The sequence below is a fragment of the Hibiscus syriacus genome, unplaced genomic scaffold (genome assembly GCF_006381635.1).
Source record: "Hibiscus syriacus cultivar Baekdansim isolate YM2019G1 unplaced genomic scaffold, ASM638163v2 tig00111402_pilon, whole genome shotgun sequence".
Classification (NCBI taxonomy): domain Eukaryota; kingdom Viridiplantae; phylum Streptophyta; class Magnoliopsida; order Malvales; family Malvaceae; genus Hibiscus; species Hibiscus syriacus.
Window position 1 is genome coordinate 2,323,342 of NW_024063082.1, and position 21,044 is coordinate 2,344,385.

General features: G+C 35.2%; 3 protein-coding genes across 3 annotated transcripts; all 3 read left to right on the forward strand.

The window, feature by feature from the left end:
- The first annotated feature begins 2,787 nt into the window (after positions 1–2,787).
- Positions 2,788–11,427, forward strand: LOC120161945. The gene is made up of 8 exons (XM_039172139.1): positions 2,788–2,890; positions 8,918–9,021; positions 9,221–9,288; positions 9,504–9,576; positions 9,834–9,946; positions 10,056–10,160; positions 10,427–10,526; positions 11,158–11,427. The coding sequence occupies exons 2-8, from the start codon at positions 8,938–8,940 to the stop codon at positions 11,266–11,268; spliced, it is 654 nt and encodes a 217-aa protein (XP_039028070.1). The 5' UTR covers positions 2,788–2,890; positions 8,918–8,937; the 3' UTR covers positions 11,269–11,427.
- Positions 11,428–15,495: 4,068 nt separating this feature from the next.
- On the forward strand, positions 15,496–20,139 carry LOC120161946 (epoxide hydrolase A-like). The gene is given in 6 exon segments (XM_039172140.1): positions 15,496–16,012; positions 17,073–17,305; positions 17,501–17,736; positions 19,380–19,500; positions 19,502–19,835; positions 19,952–20,139. Coding segments are annotated over 6 exon segments (1,437 nt in total). The 5' UTR covers positions 15,496–15,541; the 3' UTR covers positions 19,994–20,139.
- LOC120162383 (epoxide hydrolase A-like) lies at positions 20,002–20,672 on the forward strand. The gene is made up of 2 exons (XM_039172542.1): positions 20,002–20,183; positions 20,423–20,672. The coding sequence occupies exons 1-2, from the start codon at positions 20,002–20,004 to the stop codon at positions 20,670–20,672; spliced, it is 432 nt and encodes a 143-aa protein (XP_039028473.1).
- Positions 20,673–21,044: the final 372 nt, after the last annotated feature.

A 21,044-nucleotide genomic window follows, 5' to 3' on the forward strand; every position in this document is an offset into this window, starting at 1 on the left:
TTTTTTTAGAATAATAGGTAAGCTTCAAAATTAATAAAGGGTATCAAAATAAAAATAAAAATAAAATGTAAAGCTTGTTTTAATTTTATTAAAATAATAATTAGATATTAAAATAAAAATATGAGAATAGGTGAGTTATCAAATGGATAGTCTATTTGTCAAATGGATTTATTCTATGATTTCCATGTATCTACTTTTTGTCTAAATGAACAAATTGGTAAAAAAAATAAATCATAAAATAAGGGTAAATTATACCAGTGGTTTCTTTTATTTTTGGTATGTTTTATTTTGTCAGTCATTTTAAAAGATAATATTTTGATTATTTATTGATTTATTATATTTTAATGATTAAATTATTAATTTTCATTAATTTGATGATGTGATATATAAAAAGTATTAAGTTTTAATTTAATCATAAAATTTTTAAACTTTTATTTTTTACTCTCTCAAAACAAAAAAGATTAAAATTTATTTTATCTCGATATTTCTTTCAACTAACCTTTGTTTCAACTCTCAACTTTAATATTGATATCATCATGGTTTTCAGAATCGGATCGATTAGTGAACCGGTCATGCTACCGGTTCACTGGTTTAACCGGTCGAATCGATTCGATCGGTCGGAAGAACCGAACGACGTCATAATTATTTAAAAAATTAAATAAAAATACTAAAAATATTTAATAAAAAATAATTTTTTATATCACAAATCATATTCAAAGCAAATCATAACATATATAAGTTAAAAACCATAAAATCAAGTGAAACAAAATGATTCAAATTAACTACAACATAATATTTAAGGTAAAACATATTAAATAATAAATATAATTATATAACTATAATTAAAAAATAAATTTGGAGCTAAAAAAATCATAACAAAATGATATTGTTTGGTTTAATTTTTTTAAAAAACAATCTCACATGGCTAAGAAACATAGAAGAGCATCCTAAAAGTCTAAAGAGAAAATATGATAACAAAACAATCTCACATTGCTAAGAAACATAGAAGAGCATCACAACTAACTTCTATAAATAATAGATGTAATTTGACATTCAAAATCATGGAGCCTTTTGGTGAGCATTGAGTGAACTATTCTTTCACTTCAATCAAGCTCGAATTTTAGGCTTCAATCGAGCTTCTAAATTTTTGTTGAGTTCAAGCCTTTTTGAGTTCAAGTTTCAATATTATATTTCGAGTTTGAGTTGAACTTGATAATTTTTAGTTTGTGAATTTGAGTCGAGTTGAGTTTACTTTTAAAGTTTTCAAGTTCGAGTCGAGCTCAGCAATACTCGAGTTCAACTTGGCTCTTTTAACAAACGACGTTGTTTGGTTTAATTTTTTTTTTTAAAAAAAAAAACAAAATTTCTGGTTTTTTCCAGTTTTTAGCCGATCCGGTTCGAACGGTTCAGCGGTTCTGGCCGGTTCACCAATAGCGGTTCAATCGATTTAGATTAAACCGGACAAGACAACAATTCTCGATTGAATCGACCGATCCGATTTTCAAAACACTATCATCGTCAGTGACAAAGTCATACTTTATCTCGGGAGCTATTGACCTCTTAATTTTTTTATAAAATATATACAAGGCAAATACTTTTAGATTTCAATTATTTTGATTTTATTTCTTTATTTTCTATTATTAATTGTATTTTATCCTTTTTAAACTGATATTTTAGCTCTATCCCTAATCGTAGTACACCTTTTGTTCAAATCTCAATGTCCTTGTACTTACATCTATGTATATTGTGCAGACAATTACACATTCGTACTAAATCTAAGAAGTTAATAATTTTAAACCTCAACAACTGTCTAGTTTTCGTTTTCTTTCACGATTTCTATATTTCAAAAAGACTTTGTTCATACTCACATTGACTATGAAAAATTGATTAAAGCTCATCTTTGTACAAATAATGTGGATGTTCATCAACTTATAAATCATTTATAAAGTGTTAGTAGTTTTAAAATTCAGGTCTAAATTCAATCATACTAGAATGGTGTAGACTTTATTGTATTCTTCTCAAGTACAGTGTTTAATTAACGAATATGAGAAATTGACATTTCTTTCAATCATAGAGAGTATCCTAAGGAATTAAATTATGTCATTGTTAAGAGTTCACAATACAATAGAGAAATATTATCCAAATATCTCATTTAAAGAGATGAATTTTATTGCAGTTATCGGTGTATATGATAAAAAAAACTTTTCTTTTCATGGGAAATAACATGATTTGTGGTTGAGATGACGATAAAAATAATGATGATAGTTAAGGTTAGGGTTGTAGATTTTGAAGAGGGTGAAAATATAAATTCTCAAAAGTTTAAGATTTAAATTTAAAATCAATTATTTTTTTGTTTGTTTGACATATTATCAACTAACGAGAAGTAATAGTTCATTGATCAAAATAAGACATGAAAAATTAGAAAAGATTAAGTGGTTGTTTGTTTATTTCAGAATGATTAAGCGCTGAATGATTCAGAGGCTCTGGATGAATTAACTCTGAATGTGACATGTTGTTTGTTTACTGGCTCTGAATCATTATGCTGAATCATTCAGCACTGTTTTGCTGAATCAGTCAACATTGAATCATTTAGAGGTACGAAACAAATGCGCTGAAACATTCAACACTAAATGATTCCATTAAAAAGCAAACAAACAGTCCGTAAATTATTATTTTTTCAAAACCTATAATTAAAATAAGATAAACTTGAAATGTAGTTTACCCAATAAAGGAATGAATGATGGTAAGGAGTTTTGTTTCATATTGTGGTCGAGTCGACACCAAAAGAAAAGAGAAAGAGAGCACGCGAAGGCGTTTCCACCGCGAGAGAAGAAAAGGGAAACTGTTGGAATCTGAATTGAAAATCAACTAATATCTAAGCCTTTTCCAGGTATTCTTTGAATATGGTTCTACTCGTTCAATTATACTTGAATTTTATTTATTTTGAAAATCAATCTGCATTTCTTTGCCAACCTCGATATCTTTGATAAATTATGCAGAACGAGCTTCATTTATCGTTTGTTGACAGTATTTAGGTCGGAGATACATATCTTTTCCCTCTAGAATGCTTCCTGGCTTCCTGCGTTTTTAGTACAGTTTCCGTGTTCTCACGGAAGCTTTCTTTTATGGTCTCTGAGCTAAGATGTAATCTGACTTGTATATTGTCAAGGTTATACGTGAACTTTTATTTCTTACAATTATACAAAATGGTATCACGTTGGTAATTGTGTTAGTAGTTTGTGAAAACTGAATTAAAAACCAGGTTCATATATCGCACTGCAGGACTTTTTGGGCTCTTATTTATGTATGCAAAAGATCAGTCTTTTGTTTTAGGAGGAACTCCCAAATTGAGGAATGAACATTTCAGCTGTTTTTCTGGGTGACTATTTTGACTAATCATGTTTCCTTATTGGATTTTGGGTGATGGGAATTGTGATAATTGGTGTTTGCCTGCTTGATTGGCAATTGGTACGTTGTTTGTTGAAATCTACGTGTGTCCATATTCTTACATTTTTGTCGAGATCAACATGATAGTTGAATCTATGTTGCTTCCACTTTTTATTTTTCTTGAGTACTCGTGTCAGACATTGGCTCAAATTTCATTTCTAATTTTATTATTTTCTGAGTTGAGTGTCCGGGCGAAATAGCCCAGTAGAACTGGTTCACATCTGCAAAGCATCAAACGGAGAACATGAAAGAGAGCCTTCATGTACAACTTTGTGCTGCAGAAGACGGCTATCGGATAGATCAAAAATGCAACTGATAATTTAAGAAAATAAAAATTGAAGATAAAAGATACATAAAATTTACGTGGAAAATCCCTAAATAATATAGGGTAAAAACTACGGGCAACGGTAGAAGAATTTCACTATGAGAAAATAGGAATTACAACTTTTCTCGATCTACCAAGGAGAAAATAATGATAATTCTCTCTTGATAAAAAGAGAAAACAACTCTCAAGAAACTCTCTAAATTCTCTCTAGTATTGGAAGAAAGCTAGAATGCTTTGGGATGATTTTGAAGCTAAATGAGTTAGGGATTTATAGTTGAAACTTAAGGACTAATTTATAAATACCCTAAATTACAATGATTAAAAATAATTTTTCTAGGCTTGCGTCCCTCAACATTGCTCTTGTTCTTTCTAACAAGGTTTTGTTCATTCGCTCTGCCACTCCATTTTGTTGAGGAGTGTTCACCACTGTGAACTGTCTTTTGATGCATTCTTTCTTCTTCACACCATTCTTTATACCTTGTACCTTCATGTTGCTTATGTTTCTGTCAGGCCACAGGAGGATCGACACCAGGTAAATTTATCAGCATTGATTGCCTTCGTCATGAAATCTGCTATGTTGTCTTTGGTATGGATCTTCTGCATATCTATCGTTCCTTTTTCCACCTTTTTCATGAATGAAATGGTACTGAACCCGTATGTGCTTTGTCCTTGAATGAAATGTTGGATTCTTTGCTAGATGCAAGGCGCTTTGACTGTCACAAAACAGAGAAACATGCTCTTGATTGTGCCCAAGCTCCTACAATAACATCTTCAACCAAATTGCTTCTTTACTGGCTTGTGTAGCTGCTACATATTCTGCCTCTGTTGTGGATGTAGCCACAACTTACTGCAATTTTGAAACCCAACTTACAGCTCCACCAGCAACTTTGAACACATATCCTGTAGTAGATTTGCTTTTATCCAAATCCCCTGCATAGTCAGAATCGACATACCCATTGATAAGTAAGTTTGATCCTCCGTAACATAATGCAACATTTGAGGTACCTTTGATGTATCTCAAGATCCTCTTTACTGTATTCCAATGCTTTTTGTCTGGATTCGCCATGTACCGACTAACCACTCCCACTGCTTGTGCAATGTCTGGTCTTTTGCATATCATAGCAAACATTAAACTTCCCACTGCTGATGCATACGATACTCGAGACATCTCCATCCTCTCTTCTTCACTGCTAGGACTCATATTGGAGGATAATTTGAAGTTAATAGGAAGAGGGGTAGAAATTGGCTTACAATCTTGCATGCTGAATCGTGACAAAATCTTCTTCAAGTAATTCTTTTGTGAAAGCCAAATCTTCCTATTACTTCTGCCTTAGTGAATTTGCATCCCTAGAATCTTGTTTGCTGATCCCAAGTCCTTCATTTCAAATTCCCTAGCCAGTTGTGTCTTCAATTTTTCAATATGATCTTTGTTGGGTTCTGCAACCAACATGTCATCCACATACAACAGCAATATAACAAAATCATTATCACCAGACCTCTTGAAATAAGCACAAGGGTCTGCATTAAGTCTGTTGTATCCAAGGCACATAATGAAGGAATCAAATCTCTTATACCAACACCTCGGCGCATACTTTAGACCGTACAGAGATTTGTTCAACCTGCAAACCAAGTTCTTCTTTTCTTTTTCTTCAAAACCTTCAGGCTGGAGCATGTAAATCTATTCTTCAAAATTTCCATGAAGAAAAACTGTTTTAACATCTAGTTGCACTAGATGTAAGTTCAATGTAGCACACATTGCCAAAACTACTCGAACTGTTGTTAGTCGAACTACAGGAGAAAATATTTCATTGAAATCAATACATTCTTTTTGAGCATATCATTTGACCATTAGTCTTGCACGATACCTCTCAACTTGATCGTCACCATTTCGCTTAATTTTGAAGACTCATTTGTTACCAAATGGCTTCCTTCCTTGTGGTAGTGGCACAAGGTCCCATGTATTATTTTTATAAAGGGCTTCGATTTCTTTTTGTATCGCCATTATCCACAGTGAAGCATCTGAGCTGTTTATTGCCTCTTGGTATGTTGATGGCTCACCGTCCTCTGTTAAAAGACAGTATGCAATATTACTTTTTATAACATAATCTGAGTGCCAATTGGGACGTCTTCTCACACGATCTGATTGACGAGTTGTTGGAGCTTCAACACTCTCTGGTTCTTGTTTAACATGTGATGGTTCTGCTTCAGAATAATCTCCTTGTTCAAACTCTTTTTCCACATATATTTGAGTAGTCTCTGACTTTTCAGCGCTATCATCGTCTTCTTTTCTTTGTAGTTTATCTTCTACAAAGATAACATCTCTACTGATAACTACTTTGCGGGCAGTGGGATCCCACAAACGATACCCCTTTACTCCATCAGCATACCCCAAGAATTTACATTTCTTTGATTTTGGATCCAGCTTTGAGATTTCTTGGGAGTTGTACATCACGTACACAATACTTCCAAATACATGGAGGTTTGAATAATCAGCTGGTTTACTAGTCCACATCTCCATTGGTGTCTTCAACTCTATTGCAGTTGATGGAGCTCGATTCACCAAATAACATGGGGTATTGACTGCTTCTGCCCAAAATGATTTTTCTAGGCTTGCATCCCTCAACATTTCTCTTGTTATTTCTAACAAGGTTCTGTTCATCCGCTCTGCCACTCCATTTTGTTGAGGAGTGTTCGCCACTGTGAACTGCCTTTTGATGCCTTCTTTCCTGCAAAACTCATCAAATTTTTCGCTTGTGTATTCTCCTCCATTATCTGTTCTGAAACACTTGATCTTATTTCCAGAATCAAGTTCCACCCGCGCTTTGAAGTTTTTGAAAGTTGAAAACACGTCCGACTTCTTTTTAATAGGGTACACCCAACATCTCCTGGAATAGTCATCAATAAATGAGACAAAATATTTTGCTCCGCCTAGGGATGTAACTGGTGCTTGCCATACGTCAGAGTGAACCAATTCTAGAACACTTTTGCCTCTAGAATTTGATGTGTTGAATTTCAACCGGTGCTGCTTACTTGTTATGCAATGCTCACACAAAGGAAGTTATACCTTTATTAAGCCTTGAAGTAGTTTTTGCTCCACAAAGACTTTCATTCCTTGTTCTCTTGTTCTGACAATGTCCAAGTTTCTGATGTCATAGCATTGCAGAATCTGAACTACATGAGGCAACAGAGGCTTCTGCTTCTAGCAAAGTCTCTCCCTTCAGCATGTACAAGTTTGCTGCTATCTTCATGATTTCTTTACATGTTTCAATCTTGCTTGCATTATTATCCAACAATCCATAAGATAATAAATTTTTATTTAGGCCTTTCACGTGCCACACATCTCGAACAACTTTAATTGTTCCATCATACATATTCAATTTGATGGTTCTCACACCAATGATCTCTAAGGCATGATCATTGCAACTATACACAGATCCTCCTAAGACATGTTCATAATGATGGAACCATTCTCTTCTTAAGGTCATGTGATATGTTGCTCCCGAATCAATGAGTCATATGTATGCATATCTCTTTCTACCTTCCACGGTGGTTAACTCTTCACAACATAGAGCATCTCCATCATCTGAAGTGTTTGCAGTATTGCCTTGTGGATTGGAGTTTTTATTTAGACTTCAACAATCATTCTTCAAATGACCATTCTTTCCACAGTTGTAGCACTTTAAATTCTTATTGCTTCTCGACTTCGATCTACCATGTTTGTGACTGCTGCTTTGGCCACGTTCCGTTGATCTCCCTCTCATCGTTGTCAACACTTCTACTTGTTGCAGATTTATTTGTCTATCTTCCTTGTTCTTACGCCGATTTTCTTCTTGTAGAACAACAGCTGCAACGTCATCGAAGACTAGACTGATGACATTACTGTTTGTCAAGTTGATGATGAGTTGATCATACGAATCCGGTAGACTTTGAAGTAGAAGTTCAGCACGTTCTTGTTCTCCTATTGTACATCTTAAGGATGTAAGATGAGAAAATAACGTGTTCAGTGTGTTTAAGTGCTCCGTCACTGAAGTAGATTCTGACATCAAGAGAGTATACAATTTCCTCTTAAGGAAAATTTTATTGTGCAACGATGTGGCCTCGTACAATTTGGTGAGATGATCCCATATCTCCTTAGCTGTCTTCTTCTCCTCGATGCTTGACAATACTTCATCTGCTAATGCTAGATGAAAGTTTGTCATAGCATTTCGGTCTATCTCGTTCTATTTGTTGTCATCTATGAAATCCACCGGCCTTTCACTGATAGCTGCTAGACAACCGTCTTTCCTCAGGATAGCCTTCATCTTCAATTTCCACAATGAGAATTTTCTCCCATTGAATTTTTCAATATCAAATTTCATTGTAATAGCTTCTTTTACGGATAGCTCTCACTATTTCACTATCGTGAATAGTTCTCTAGAATCTTCAAAGAATGAGTAATATCTTCTTACTTTTTTATGTTGGAGGATCCACCTTTGGGTGACAACCACAAAAACAATAAGCAGATATTATACACTCAAATCTGACTCTGATACCAATTGTTGCGGAAGACGGCTATCAGATAGAGCAAAAATACAACTGATAATTTGAGAAAATAAAAATTGAAGATAAAAGAGACATAAAATTTACTTGGAAACCCCCTAAATAATATAGGGTAAAAACCACGGGTAACGGTAGAATAATTTCACTATGAGAAAATAGGAATTACAACTTCTCTCGATCTACCAAGGAGAATAATGATAATTCTCTCTTGATAAAAAGGAGAAAACAACTCTCAAGAAACTCTCTAAATTCTCTCTAGTATTGGAAGAAAGCTAGAATGCTTTGGGATGGTTTTGAAGCTAAATGAGTTAGAGTATTTATAGTTGAAACTTAAGAACTAATTTATAAATACCCTAAATTACAATGACTAAAAATGATTTTACTATTTCCAAAAAAATCAATAATTTTAGCCACCTAATTGCATGTGCACCGAAAGTTTCTTTGGCCATTTGTTGGCTGGCATTTCAATACTTTGGTTATATGATGACATGTATTGACTAGTGAGAGTAATGAAACAGTACAAATGTGCACTGATGACTGATGAAAAAAACTGCTCTTTAATTGTTCCTTCTATTACTATTTTCTTTATCAATTATTTAAAAACAGGTTACAGGACAGGCATAGACATGAGAATCAGTAAAACAGAAGTGAATTTTCGAAGGTTACTTGCAGCTGCACTCCAACAAAAAAATCATGCTAAACTCATTCATGTATGTCCTTTCATGTTTCAACTCTAATTATTAATTATATTATCTGGTAGAAAATTTACTTCCATGTCTATAATAGACTGCTGATTGGTTTTCTTTACTGGATATTTTTTTATTTAATCTTGTTTCCATTCTATTGGTTCTTTCTTTCCTTTTAAATTCGAAAACGATGTAAAGAATTCACCTTTTTTTTCATTTGCAGTATGTTGCTACTTTACGTGAGCTTTTAGAGCAGTTAGCTGAAGAGAGAACACCAAAAGGTTTACCTAGGTTGATTTTTTCTTCCCTTGTTATACTTCAATTTGATTGAGATGCTACTTGGTTTTCACTTTAAATTTTTATGGAGCACAATAATATAAGAAAAACAGATCATGTTGCTTTCTGATAAATGATTCTTCTTTACTTCTCTTACGCAACAGGTTTAACTGTTTTGTTTCTGTGGCAACTAATTAACTTTTCAATTTTAATTTTGTTTTCTTCCCCAGACTTTCAACTGCTGTGGTCAATGATTATTCAAAAATGATTGAGGATATTGCTTCAGAATTAACTGCCACAACGGTGTGTTCTTATGTTCTTTAAGGATTATCTTATAATGACTAAAGAATTCCCAGAATTTGTAAAATAGAAATCCAAAATTTCTAATGCAGGAAGTATAAATGTATGAGAAATGGTTTTCTTCTTCATAGAAACATCTACGTGTATGCATTTTGCTCATATGCATGTGTGCTTGTCCGTGTTTGTCCACTGACTTGTGAATTGTGATTCTTATTCATAGACTATATCATTGTTAACTTCTTTTGTATGGCTATTTTTAGCCAAACATCAAGGTATCTGAGGAGCCTGTCGCAAGTAACTCTTTTAAGCAGAGTCCAAAATTGGATTCAGAAAACCACATGCCTTCCTCTCCTGGATTAAGAAGGAGAGTTGTGTAAGTGAATCTTAAGTACTAAGGGTGACTGTAGTTCATATTAGCTCTTGAATAATGAATTTATTATTATTTCATAAAGATTGTTTTGATTGCTTTGAGCCATAAACAGAGCTACTTCAAGCTTCAAAGAACGAACTCATGACACCACTGAGGCTGATACATCTGCATCTATCAAACTGGATGCAGCAGCAGAAGCGCACATACAGAAGCATAGGTATCATTTGTTACTGCTATTGCCTATTGATACTTTTGAGTCGAAACTACACAGTTAAGATTTGTTTAAGTATAAATTGTGATATCTTTCTTCTGGGAGGAACTGCAAATAAGACTAGATCTGTAAATGGTTCGTCTGTCAATTGTACTTGTTATGTCAAAGCTATTTTAGAGTCAGCCTGAATGATAATGCTTGAGGATATCCCCATGTCTTTCTGGGTTTATTTTGCCAATGTATCTGTTAATTTATTTTCTCCTTGAAAACAGAAAGCTTCAAGAGGATTTAACTGATGAGATGGTTGGATTGGCTCAGCAGCTTAAAGAGCGTAGTCTCATGATGAGCAGGTCCTTGGAGAACACTGAAAATGTAAGATCAATTATGTACTTTTAATATTTACATGATTTCTTATTGATTTCTTACTCTTTATAAGCTGTGAGATTCAGCATTTTATATGTTTTGGAGAATATGAGCTTGAGTTGAATATCTCCTGTGAAGCTGTTAGGATTGTCCTCTTTACCTGGTGCAAGTCTAGATTAGGTCACATTATATCGACGGAATTACCTTAATTCAGATTTATAACAAAATAGGTATTTCTAAGAAATGACTACCACTGTGGTTTTGACTCTACATTTTAAAGGTGTAAAAGGATGCTGTAATTGCATGTTAATTGTTTGTCTATTTCTCCCAGTGTTTTCTCTCCTTATTTGGTATAGCATGACATTATTGAAGTGATGCATTTGCATTCAATGCTTCCATTGGGTCTCAGTATCCTAAGCTTCTATACACTATTTGATCAAGTCTCGAGTGCAAAAGCCAAGCCTGCCTAGTTTATGCATCTCTTCCATCCATTTTGTTCAACAAATGGAGGATTCTGATTCACATCCAGGCATAGACACGTATTTTATGAGTGTGTGCGAGATATAATAATCTTGCTGTTCATGTTGTGTTTTACAGCTGCTTGTTACTTGTCTTATACACTTATTCTGGTGTACTGCAGATACTTGATTCCACCGAGACGGCTATCGAGCAGAGTCTTGCTACCACCGGACATACTAATGTTCGTGCAATGAAGATATATTCCGAAACCTCTAAGACTAGTTGTTTCTAGTGGCTTCTGCTGTTAGCCATGACATGTGTTTTCATCATGGTTGTGCTTCTGATTCGTGTAGCATAAACTAGTTCTCGAGAATGACCTGGGAAGACCAACGAGGTAAATGCTTCTACCTTTGAAATGATGCCTGCAATCTCCTTTTCATGTTCTATCAATGTGTTGCAGTGAACGAAGTTTTGTATGTAGTTCGTTGCTGATGGCAGTTGAGCATTTAAATTTACATATTAAAGATATAAAATGTCGTATATATTATTGTACTCTAATAATGATGTCGTCTACGATCCTATGAAAATCTGTAAATTAATGTGTTTCGTCAACGAAAGTTTTCCTTTCAGAGTGAGTTCTACGTAAATGTGAATTGATTTCGGTTTAACTAGTAATGGTTTTAGTGGAGATGGTACTGAAATCGCCTATCGATTTTGGTCAATTGTATTCGGCATTCATCTCCAAATTCCTGGCGAAATTGAGCCGTGTCCGCCTTTGGTGCATTCGTGTGTACCGGCTTTTTAATTCCATGTTATATGAATACTTGAAGTCGTTGAATTATATAAAAATATTTTTTTGGGTGCGAGACTTTTCAAATATTAATAGAATTATCACTAAACGTTTTTGAGAGGTTATAAAACGATTATTAAAATTTATCATATTGTTATAAAGTGACTTTTAAATTTATCCAATTATTATAAAAATAAATTTTAAATTTATTAAAATTTTATTGTTATTTTAACATTAGAGGATATTATTTTACAATCATTTCATGATAAATGTGTTGTTTTTTTGGAAAATATTATTTTTATATTGTTTATTAGTCTCTAATCTATTTTGCCCTAGAAGAAAACTTTTTGATAAAATTGATTTTTTTATTACTTTAACATATATGGATTCCTTTTAGTCAATTAAAATATTTAAAAGTAATTTGACGTTGGAAAGATTATCGATAAAAAATCATTTTTATATAATTTATTGATCTCTAACATATTTTACCTTAAAGGAAACTACAAATTTAGATCAAATTGATTATATATATATATATATATATATATATATATTTTATTTATTTAAAACGAAGGATGAACGTATGAAGTAGCTGCCAATAGCTTGCAGAGATGCTCCCCACATATCGTCTTGGAGAGCGGTAGCCATTTCAGTCGGAGGTGCGTGAAACGTATGAAGACCAAATGGTTGAGATCAGGCCAGTCGAGCCATGGTATCCACCAGCTTATTGATCTCCCGAGGTGCAAAGGAGAACTTTAGATTTCAGTTTCTGCCGATGAAGTTCGTGTGAGGGGTCATCGACAAAGCACTTTTCGGCCCTGTCCTGACGCCAACCTCATAAAGAGTCTCTTTGCTATCTGTTTCCGCAATAATTGAGTGCAAAATCAGGTTACAAGCAAAGGATAATCCTTTGAAAACTCCTCATAATTTCGCATCAAGTATCGAACATTTTGCAATGGTTTTAGAAAATCTCATGATCCATCTCCCCTCGTCATACAAGATCACTCCTCGGCATGCAGCAAAACCATTATCAGTCTGACGTGCTCCATCCGAGTCTACTTTAAACCATTATCAGGCGGATATTGCATCCGAGTCCACTTTAAACCATTATCAGGCGGATATTGCCAAGGGATGTTGCCAGGAACAATACTCCTGCGCCCTGTTAAACATACTTGTCGATTAGCCAACACAGAAGTTGCTTCAGTCTGTAGGCGCTTGCTTTGTACGAGTATGCTATCCTCAATCATGTAATTGTTGTCAAACAAAATTCGATTCCAGCGTAGCCACATGCACCAAAGAATTGATCTGAACAAAAGGACCCAATCAGCAGAGTTAATGGGGAAGTATTCATGTTGGGTGAGGTTCCTTTCGATCCAATCTTTTAACGCCAAACTATGGAACTCCTCAATCCGTGAAGGATTGATCACTCCTTACCAGGCGGTTCAAGCAACCACACAATCCCTAAAGAAGTGTAAGTTTAACTCTACCGTTGCTCCACAAACTGCACAATGCTTGTCCATCGTAATGTGTCTCCTCCTACGTTCTTCATTTGATAGTACCTTATCTTTATAAAACAGTCAAATGAGCATCTTAACAGGCGGGAGGACCCAGTAATGTATGATTGGGTTCCAACGCCGTGTTCTCTCGTCATTCGCCACATCATGTATCCTCCGGTTGTAAGCACTCTAAACTGTGAAACGTCGATGTTTATCCCATTTCCAAACCGGGGTATCCAGTTCTCCATTATCCACGGGGGTCTAACGACAGCAATGTAAAAGGGGGTCGATTGAGGTAACAAAGTAGTTAACAAATTCCAGTTTCATTCCCCATTATTGTTCACAATATCACGAACTTTTGTTGCGTTGGTAAAGCAGTAGCTCGGGTATGTACACAACTCCTTTAAGGGTTCAAGATCGTCGATCCAAACACAACCCTACGATTAATGGTTGCCGGAACTATATCTTCAATATTGTATTTGGAGCGCAACACCCGTGCCCAAAGCTGATTTTTGTCGGATATGAGCCGTGAGCAGATTCTTTTTGTTCAATTAAAATAAAAACAATGACTACAAATAATACAAACCAATCAAGACAATCGACAGTGACCAATCACTTGAAAATTGAAGAAATATAATTTAATAGAAACAAAACAAAACATCAAAGTCAAACCACGGGAAAGGAATCTGGAAAAGCAGATTTTTTCACTTGGAAAAACTGCAGCAACCAAAATCATATTGGTAATCGTCTCCTGATTGTCAGTACCAAAGGTAAAGAATTTAAATCAATTTTTGTTAGTAATAAAATAATTAGATCTGACAAGTTAGATTAAAAATCCATAAGATTTACAGTTCCGCATATAAATTAATTAGCTGCTGCAAAATAAAGAACAATCACCAAAAATTGTACAATTAAATCGGATATCAAAGATTAGTTTAAAAATAAATAAGTTGAATAAATTTCATATGAAATATTTACTTTTTGTTAGGTTAAATGAATTTTAAATATGTCTAACAAGAAAGAAAACGGGAGAAAAATATCATTTTCTATGTTCATATATAAAAGTAGATCATCCTAATTCATAGAAAGAAGGGGGGGGGGGGAAAGAAGAGAAAACAATATTATGAGAAAGCATTTTCTATGTTCATATATAAAAGTAGATCATCCTAATTCTTAGAAAGAAAGGGGGGGGGGGAGGAGAGAAAACAATATTATGAGAAAGAGACTTTTATCGTTGTAAAGTCTAAACTAGTTTGAGGTACTATGAAACAAAAAAGGCAAAGAAAAACTAGCTTATGGTAGGAGTGTTCAGATCTAATCCGATCCAAAAAAATAATCGAAAATCGATCTAAAAAATCGATAATCGAAAAAAATCGAAAACGATTTAGTGTTTGTTTGTTTTTTTAAAAACGATCGGTTCAGTTTTGGTTTAAAAATCCAGAACCGATCTAAACCGAACCGATAGTCTCTTACAATGAATGACTATCTCCCTGCGAAGAACGATACCGTTTCAAGTTCAATAAAAAATAAAACCCTTTTATTGGCTCGCACTCACTCATTGGCCAAAAATTAAAACCCTAGCCTACTTTCGTTCATTCCCAATTTACTCTGCCTCTTCTCATCCTCCTCGAGCACAACCCCTCACTCACAACCCAAACGACTCTACCTCCGCATCATCCTCGGCTCACAGCCCAGTCGCGATTTGGCACCCCTCACTTCATCACGATTTTGCTCCCTCCACTCGGAGTCTGTTTTCGCCATGGTTGTTGCAGTGTATGTCACTCTTTCTTTTCTCTCTTTAGACTATGCATTAATAATTTCTCTGTGATGCGAGATCTGAGACTATAATTTCGTTTATGCAGGTTCAGTTCTTTATATGCTTGGTCCTTACTATTCTTGGTCCTCACTACTCTGTATGTTTCGTTGAAACTATTAATGTGCGTAAACTTCACAAACTTGCATTTGTTAAAATATATATTTTTTTGTAAACTTCACAATTTGATTTTGTTATAAATGTCATGTTTTTTAATGAAAAAATTCAAGAATTATTTTAAAAAATTAAAATCTAAAATTCGCATAAATCCAAACCGTCGCACTTAATTAGATCGGATTAGATCAGATTTTTTTTAAAATATCTAAACCGTAAACATTTAAATTTTCAGCAGATGAATTTTTAACCCAAAACCGATCGAAACCGACTGCCCCTTAGTTTACGGTACCTAGAACTATAAAACAGAGGATGTGGAAAGCCAGAAATCACGGTTCAGAGAGTTGAGAAAATGGAAGGGATCGAACACAGAATTGTTAAAGTGAATGGCATAAACATGCATTTTGCTGAAAAAGGGGAAGGCCCGGTGATTCTTTTCATCCATGGCTTCCCGGAGCTCTGGTATTCATGGCGTCACCAAATCGTCGCTTTGTCTTCAATGGGTTACCGTGCCGTGGCCCCTGACCTGAGGGGTTTCGGCGACTCGGATGCCCCCGACTCAGTGGACAGTTACACTTGCTTCCACATAGTCGGCGATTTGGTTGAGCTTATAAACGTTGTGGCTCCCGATGAACGCAAGGTGTTTGTTGTGGGGCATGACTGGGGAGCTCTGTTGGCCTGGTATTTGTGCATGTTTAGGCCTGATAAAGTGAAAGCTTTGGTGAACTTGAGTGTGCCGTTTCTTCGGATGAGTAGGGAAATTAAGCCCGTTGATGCCTGGAGAGCTTATTATGGCTGTGATCATTACATCTCTAGATTTCAGGTATACTATCTAACATATTAGATACCGAGTCGTCGTTATTTTAGAGTTTCAAATTTACTTGGCTACAGAATCGATATTTGTCTAGACTGACCAATATTCTCGCTTCCGCGATCATAATTTAAATCCTGTGTTTCAATCCCATTTTTCATTAGATTCGGCAAGGTTTTATTGTTTGAACTGAGAAGCATTTTTTAACAGGCTAGATATGTTGAGGGATCTCCGATTACATGGTTAGTCGGAACTCTCAAATATCAGAAGGTACTGTGTTTGTAGGGCATAGAATCCTGCGAGTGTCTCGATTAAGGAGGACATGGTCTGTAGATCGTGTAGCATCTTGTATTCTGAGCAGCTGATTGATTTGGACGGACAGCCGTAAGAATCCAATTGAAGTATTTAATGACAAAGGGTCTTGATTTTTGAGATGACAAATTTTGGAGGACCAATTGAAAAAATTACTGGATAAATAACCGAATTGAAGAACAAATGACTTAGACGAGGTAACCCGCACTTTAGGCCTTAGGGCGCGGTTTATATCCCTAAGGGTCATTTGTTCTTCAATTTGGTTATTTCTTCAATAATTTGCTAATTGATCTTTTATGATTTGTCATCTCAGCAATCAAGTTACTCCAAGTTGCTAAATTCTTCAATTGGATCTTCACGACTCTTTGTTTAAATCAATCAGAATGAACCACTTAAGTGACTCGAAAAATGAGATAACTACAACACAATCTTCGATCATGTCCTCCTTAATCGAGGGCGTTCCTGGGACCCTTTGTAGGGTAAGGAGACAAAATCTTAAAACTAAAACAGCCAACGGGCAGTCAGGAAAATAATATCTTCCTGTTGTTGTTGGGGTTTTCGACTGTTCATGGAGAGATCCCTCAACAAGATACAAGGTCCTTATTTTGTGATTTTGGACTTTTTTGCTACAGAATCGATGTTTTATCTTAATTAAACCACAATTTAAACCCAGGTTTCAGTTCACTAAGATCTAGCATTGGATTTGACACGGTTTGTTATTGTTAGACCTAAGAAGATTGTTTGATAATGTGTATTGCAGAAACCTGGAGAAATAGAAGCTGAATTTGCAGAGATTGGTACGGAAAGAGTTGAGAAGGAATTGCTGACTGATTTTCCTGAACTGTTACCTAGAGGGAAACTGTTCAAACGTCCATTAGATGAACCCATAACATTGCCTTTTTGGTTGTCAGAGGAAGAAGCTAACTATTATGTCAGTAAATTCCAGAAAGGTGGCTACACCGGTGGACTCAACTATTATCGAAACTTAAACAGGTATATATATCTCTCTAACATTCACAAAATTGATCCGGGTTTGAATCCATGCATATGTGACCCTTTACGTTATCCTCGAAGATGAGTGTCGGATACGATTATGTAATATGCATCTAACATGAATAAGTTTCCGTGTTCTTTCATGTACCCGTATGTTGTTTCCTAGCTCGTGTTGATGTTGTTTTTCGGTGACAGAAACTGGGAACTGATGGCACCGTGGACAGGTGGTGGGATCAAAACACCAACCAAATTCATTGTGGGTGATAAGGATCTGGTTTATCATATGCCTGGGATTAAGGAATACATTCACAATGGTGGGTTCAAAGAAGATGTGCCGTTGTTGCAAGAAGTGGTGGTAATGGAAGGAGTTGGGCATTTCATCAACATGGAAAAACCACACGACATTACCAATCATATCTATCACTTCTTTCGCCAGTTTTGATTGAAAATGTAATTTTAAGGTCCCATACTTTTCCATGCATTTCAAGCCCTTCGTGTAATAAAAACTTGGCTAACATCCAAGTGCTGAACGTGAGTAAAAGAGACTCTTCCCGTCTCGAGATATATATATATTAAAAATTGTTCGTATCTTAAGGTTAAAAAACAAGTCAATGTTCAATTTCCTCAACAAGATTGTGTGGCAAATGCATCACATGCCAAATTGCCTCTGTTGACAAATCAGACTAAAGGAGTATTTATGTGCTTTTTACTCGTTCTTCTTATTCTATGTTACTATATCTAAGATGCGAGTATCGGACATAGGTATGCGTCCGACATGGATGGGTTAAATATTTTCTATGTTTTTCCATGTGTTTGGAGAGTCCATAGAGAATTATGTATTTATGTCCCCATACCCCGTGTCTGGAAATGTCTCAGACACAGAATCTTCAAGAAAAAATGATTGGCTATCGGAACAACATTAATATTTGTGTTAGTGTGCCTTTCAAGTGATGAGGAAAACATTAATTTTTTAGTAACACTGTTATGACGTAGAATACATAAATGATTTCATAGATTATTTTATTACTTTTTCATATGACATGTCATGTTTTTATTAATATTTTAATATTATATAAGATTATAATAAAAAATAAATTTAAAAATACTAAATTATACACTCAAACCCTAAATCCCAAATTATAATCAATCCCTAAATTCCAAATTAGAACCCCCACCGTACTCTCACCTTCTCACCGGCGGCCGTGGCTCATCATGGCTCCTAAATTATACATGGTGCTCGCGAGTCACGAACAACACAATAACATTAGAAATGCATTAGAAACAGTGCATCAATCACCACTGAAATTTTAGAAGGGCATTCATTGTTTGCATTAGAAATGTACGTTGAATTCAAAAGCATCAAATTACAAAACAATTTAGTAATGGAGAAAAGAAAGAAGAAAAAAAGGAGGAGCGGGAGCCACCGTCCATCATTACCCATCTCACAGGTGAGGTCATTGATGAGTCACTGTCCGCCGATGAGAGGGTGAAGCTGTCAATTCCACGTCAGGGATTTTGACCCCAAATATTTATATTGAACCAAACAAAATTATTTTATTATTTATTGAAAGTTTGATATTAAATAATTTCACGTCATGTAGTCGAATGACAAAAAATATAAAATGTGGATATTCAATGATCGAATATTAAAAAATATACAATGATTAAATTAGATGATTAAGGAAGTTAAAGTCGTCATTAAGAAAAAAATTCAAAAATAATAGGACAAAGTATGAAAAACACAACCATTTGATTTAGTATTGACAAACTCATTAAGAAAATGGAACTGGATAAGATTTGAATATGATGTAGAGAGAGTTGCAAAGAAAGAAGGTTTGATTTCCTCTTTGAATTTATTTTTATACTCTGTAAGCATACTAAAAGCTGGTAAAGATGTGGACTATTGAACCGTTGATAAAAGAGGTTGTTCGGTCCTTTTCAACAATGAAATTAGAATATTCGGAGCATCATCTTTTAATATAATGAATTTATACAATAATCAGTTTTATTTAGCAAGAGAGCACGCGGAAAGCCAGAAATCAAGGTCAATAGTTGAGAAAAATGGAAGGGATAGAGCACATAACAGTTAAAGTGAATGGCATTAACATGCATTTAGCTGAAAAGGGGGATGGCCCAGTGATTCTTTTCCTCCATGGTTACCCCGGGCTCTGGTATTCATGGCGTCACCAAATCGTCTCTGTCTTCAATGGGTTACCGAGCCGTGGCCCCCGACCTGAGGGGATACGGCGACTCGGACGCCCCCGACTCAATCGACAGTTACACTTGCTTCCACCTGGTCGGCGATTTGGTCGAGCTCGTCAACGTGGTGGCTCCCGATGAACGCAAGGTGTTTGTTGTAGGGCATGACTGGGGAGCTGTGTTGGCCTGGTATTTGTGCATGTTTAGGCCTGATAAAGTGAAAGCTTTGGTGAACTTGAGCGTGCCGTATTCTCGGTTCAGTCGGGAAAGTAAGCCCATTGATGCCTGGAGATCTTATTATGGCAGTGATCATTACATATCTAGATTTCAGGTAAATCATCAAACATACAATTTAGAAACAAGGTTTAAACTTTTTCGGAGCTTACATATGTATGAATTTTACCTATAAATCAGAATTGAGAAGCTTGTTTGATATATATATTACAGGCACCTGGAGAAATTGAAGCTGAATTTGCAGAGATTGGATAGATAGAGTTATGAAGGAATACCTGATCGATTTCCCAGTTTTGTTACCGAAAGGGAAACTCTTCGAGCGTTCACCTGCTGTCCCACTTAAACTACCTTCTTGGCTGTCTGAGGAAGAAGCTAACTACTATGTCACTAAATTCCAGAAAACCGGCTTCACTGGTCCACTAAACTATTACCGAAACCTTAACAGGTAATTTATATATTTAATTTCCCTTTCCAACTTTAATCATTCACGAGAACGTTGATATGGGTTTGAATCTATGTCGGTACGGAATTATGATTGATCTACGAGGGATCAAATTATTTAACATTGAAATTAACATTGATTTTGGATATGGCTACACTTGTGGTTTATGATTAATCTTGAAAATTCAATCCGATCGATCTAAACTTTAATCCGATAATAAAAAGTCTAACTTTGGATGACAGGAATTGGGAACTGTTGGCACCATGGACAGGATGTGAGATCAAGACACCAGCCAAGTTCATAACAGGCGATAAGGACCTGGTTTATCATATGGCTGGGATGAAGGACTACATTCACAATGGTGGGTTCAAAGAAGATGTGCCGTTGTTGCAGGAAGTGGTGGTAATGGAAGGTGTTGCTCATTACATCAACATGGAAAAACCAGATGAGATTAACAATCACATTTATAACTTCTTTCGCCAGTTTGATTGAAAATGTAATTTTAAGGTCCCTTCCCTTCCATGTATTTCAAGCCCTGTGTAATAGAAACTTGGCTAAGATCGAAGTGCAGGACGACCGGGTTTAATAAAACTGAACTATTTTAAGGGAAAAAATAGATTTCGTCTTCATTATCTTAGCATCCTTCCCGAAGTTCCGCCTGAGGAAGCAGGGCTGCGGTAGCTGCTGAATCTTCTCCTGATACATTAACATATATAAGAATCAAAATTATAATCATCCAACTTAAAATAAATTAAAAAATTACACACGTAAGCACTTGAAAAAATATTCTTAGGAAGTTAATTGATTTTTTTAATAAAAGAAACTCAAATTAGATGTAAATTATTGTTTAAATCTTAACTAATT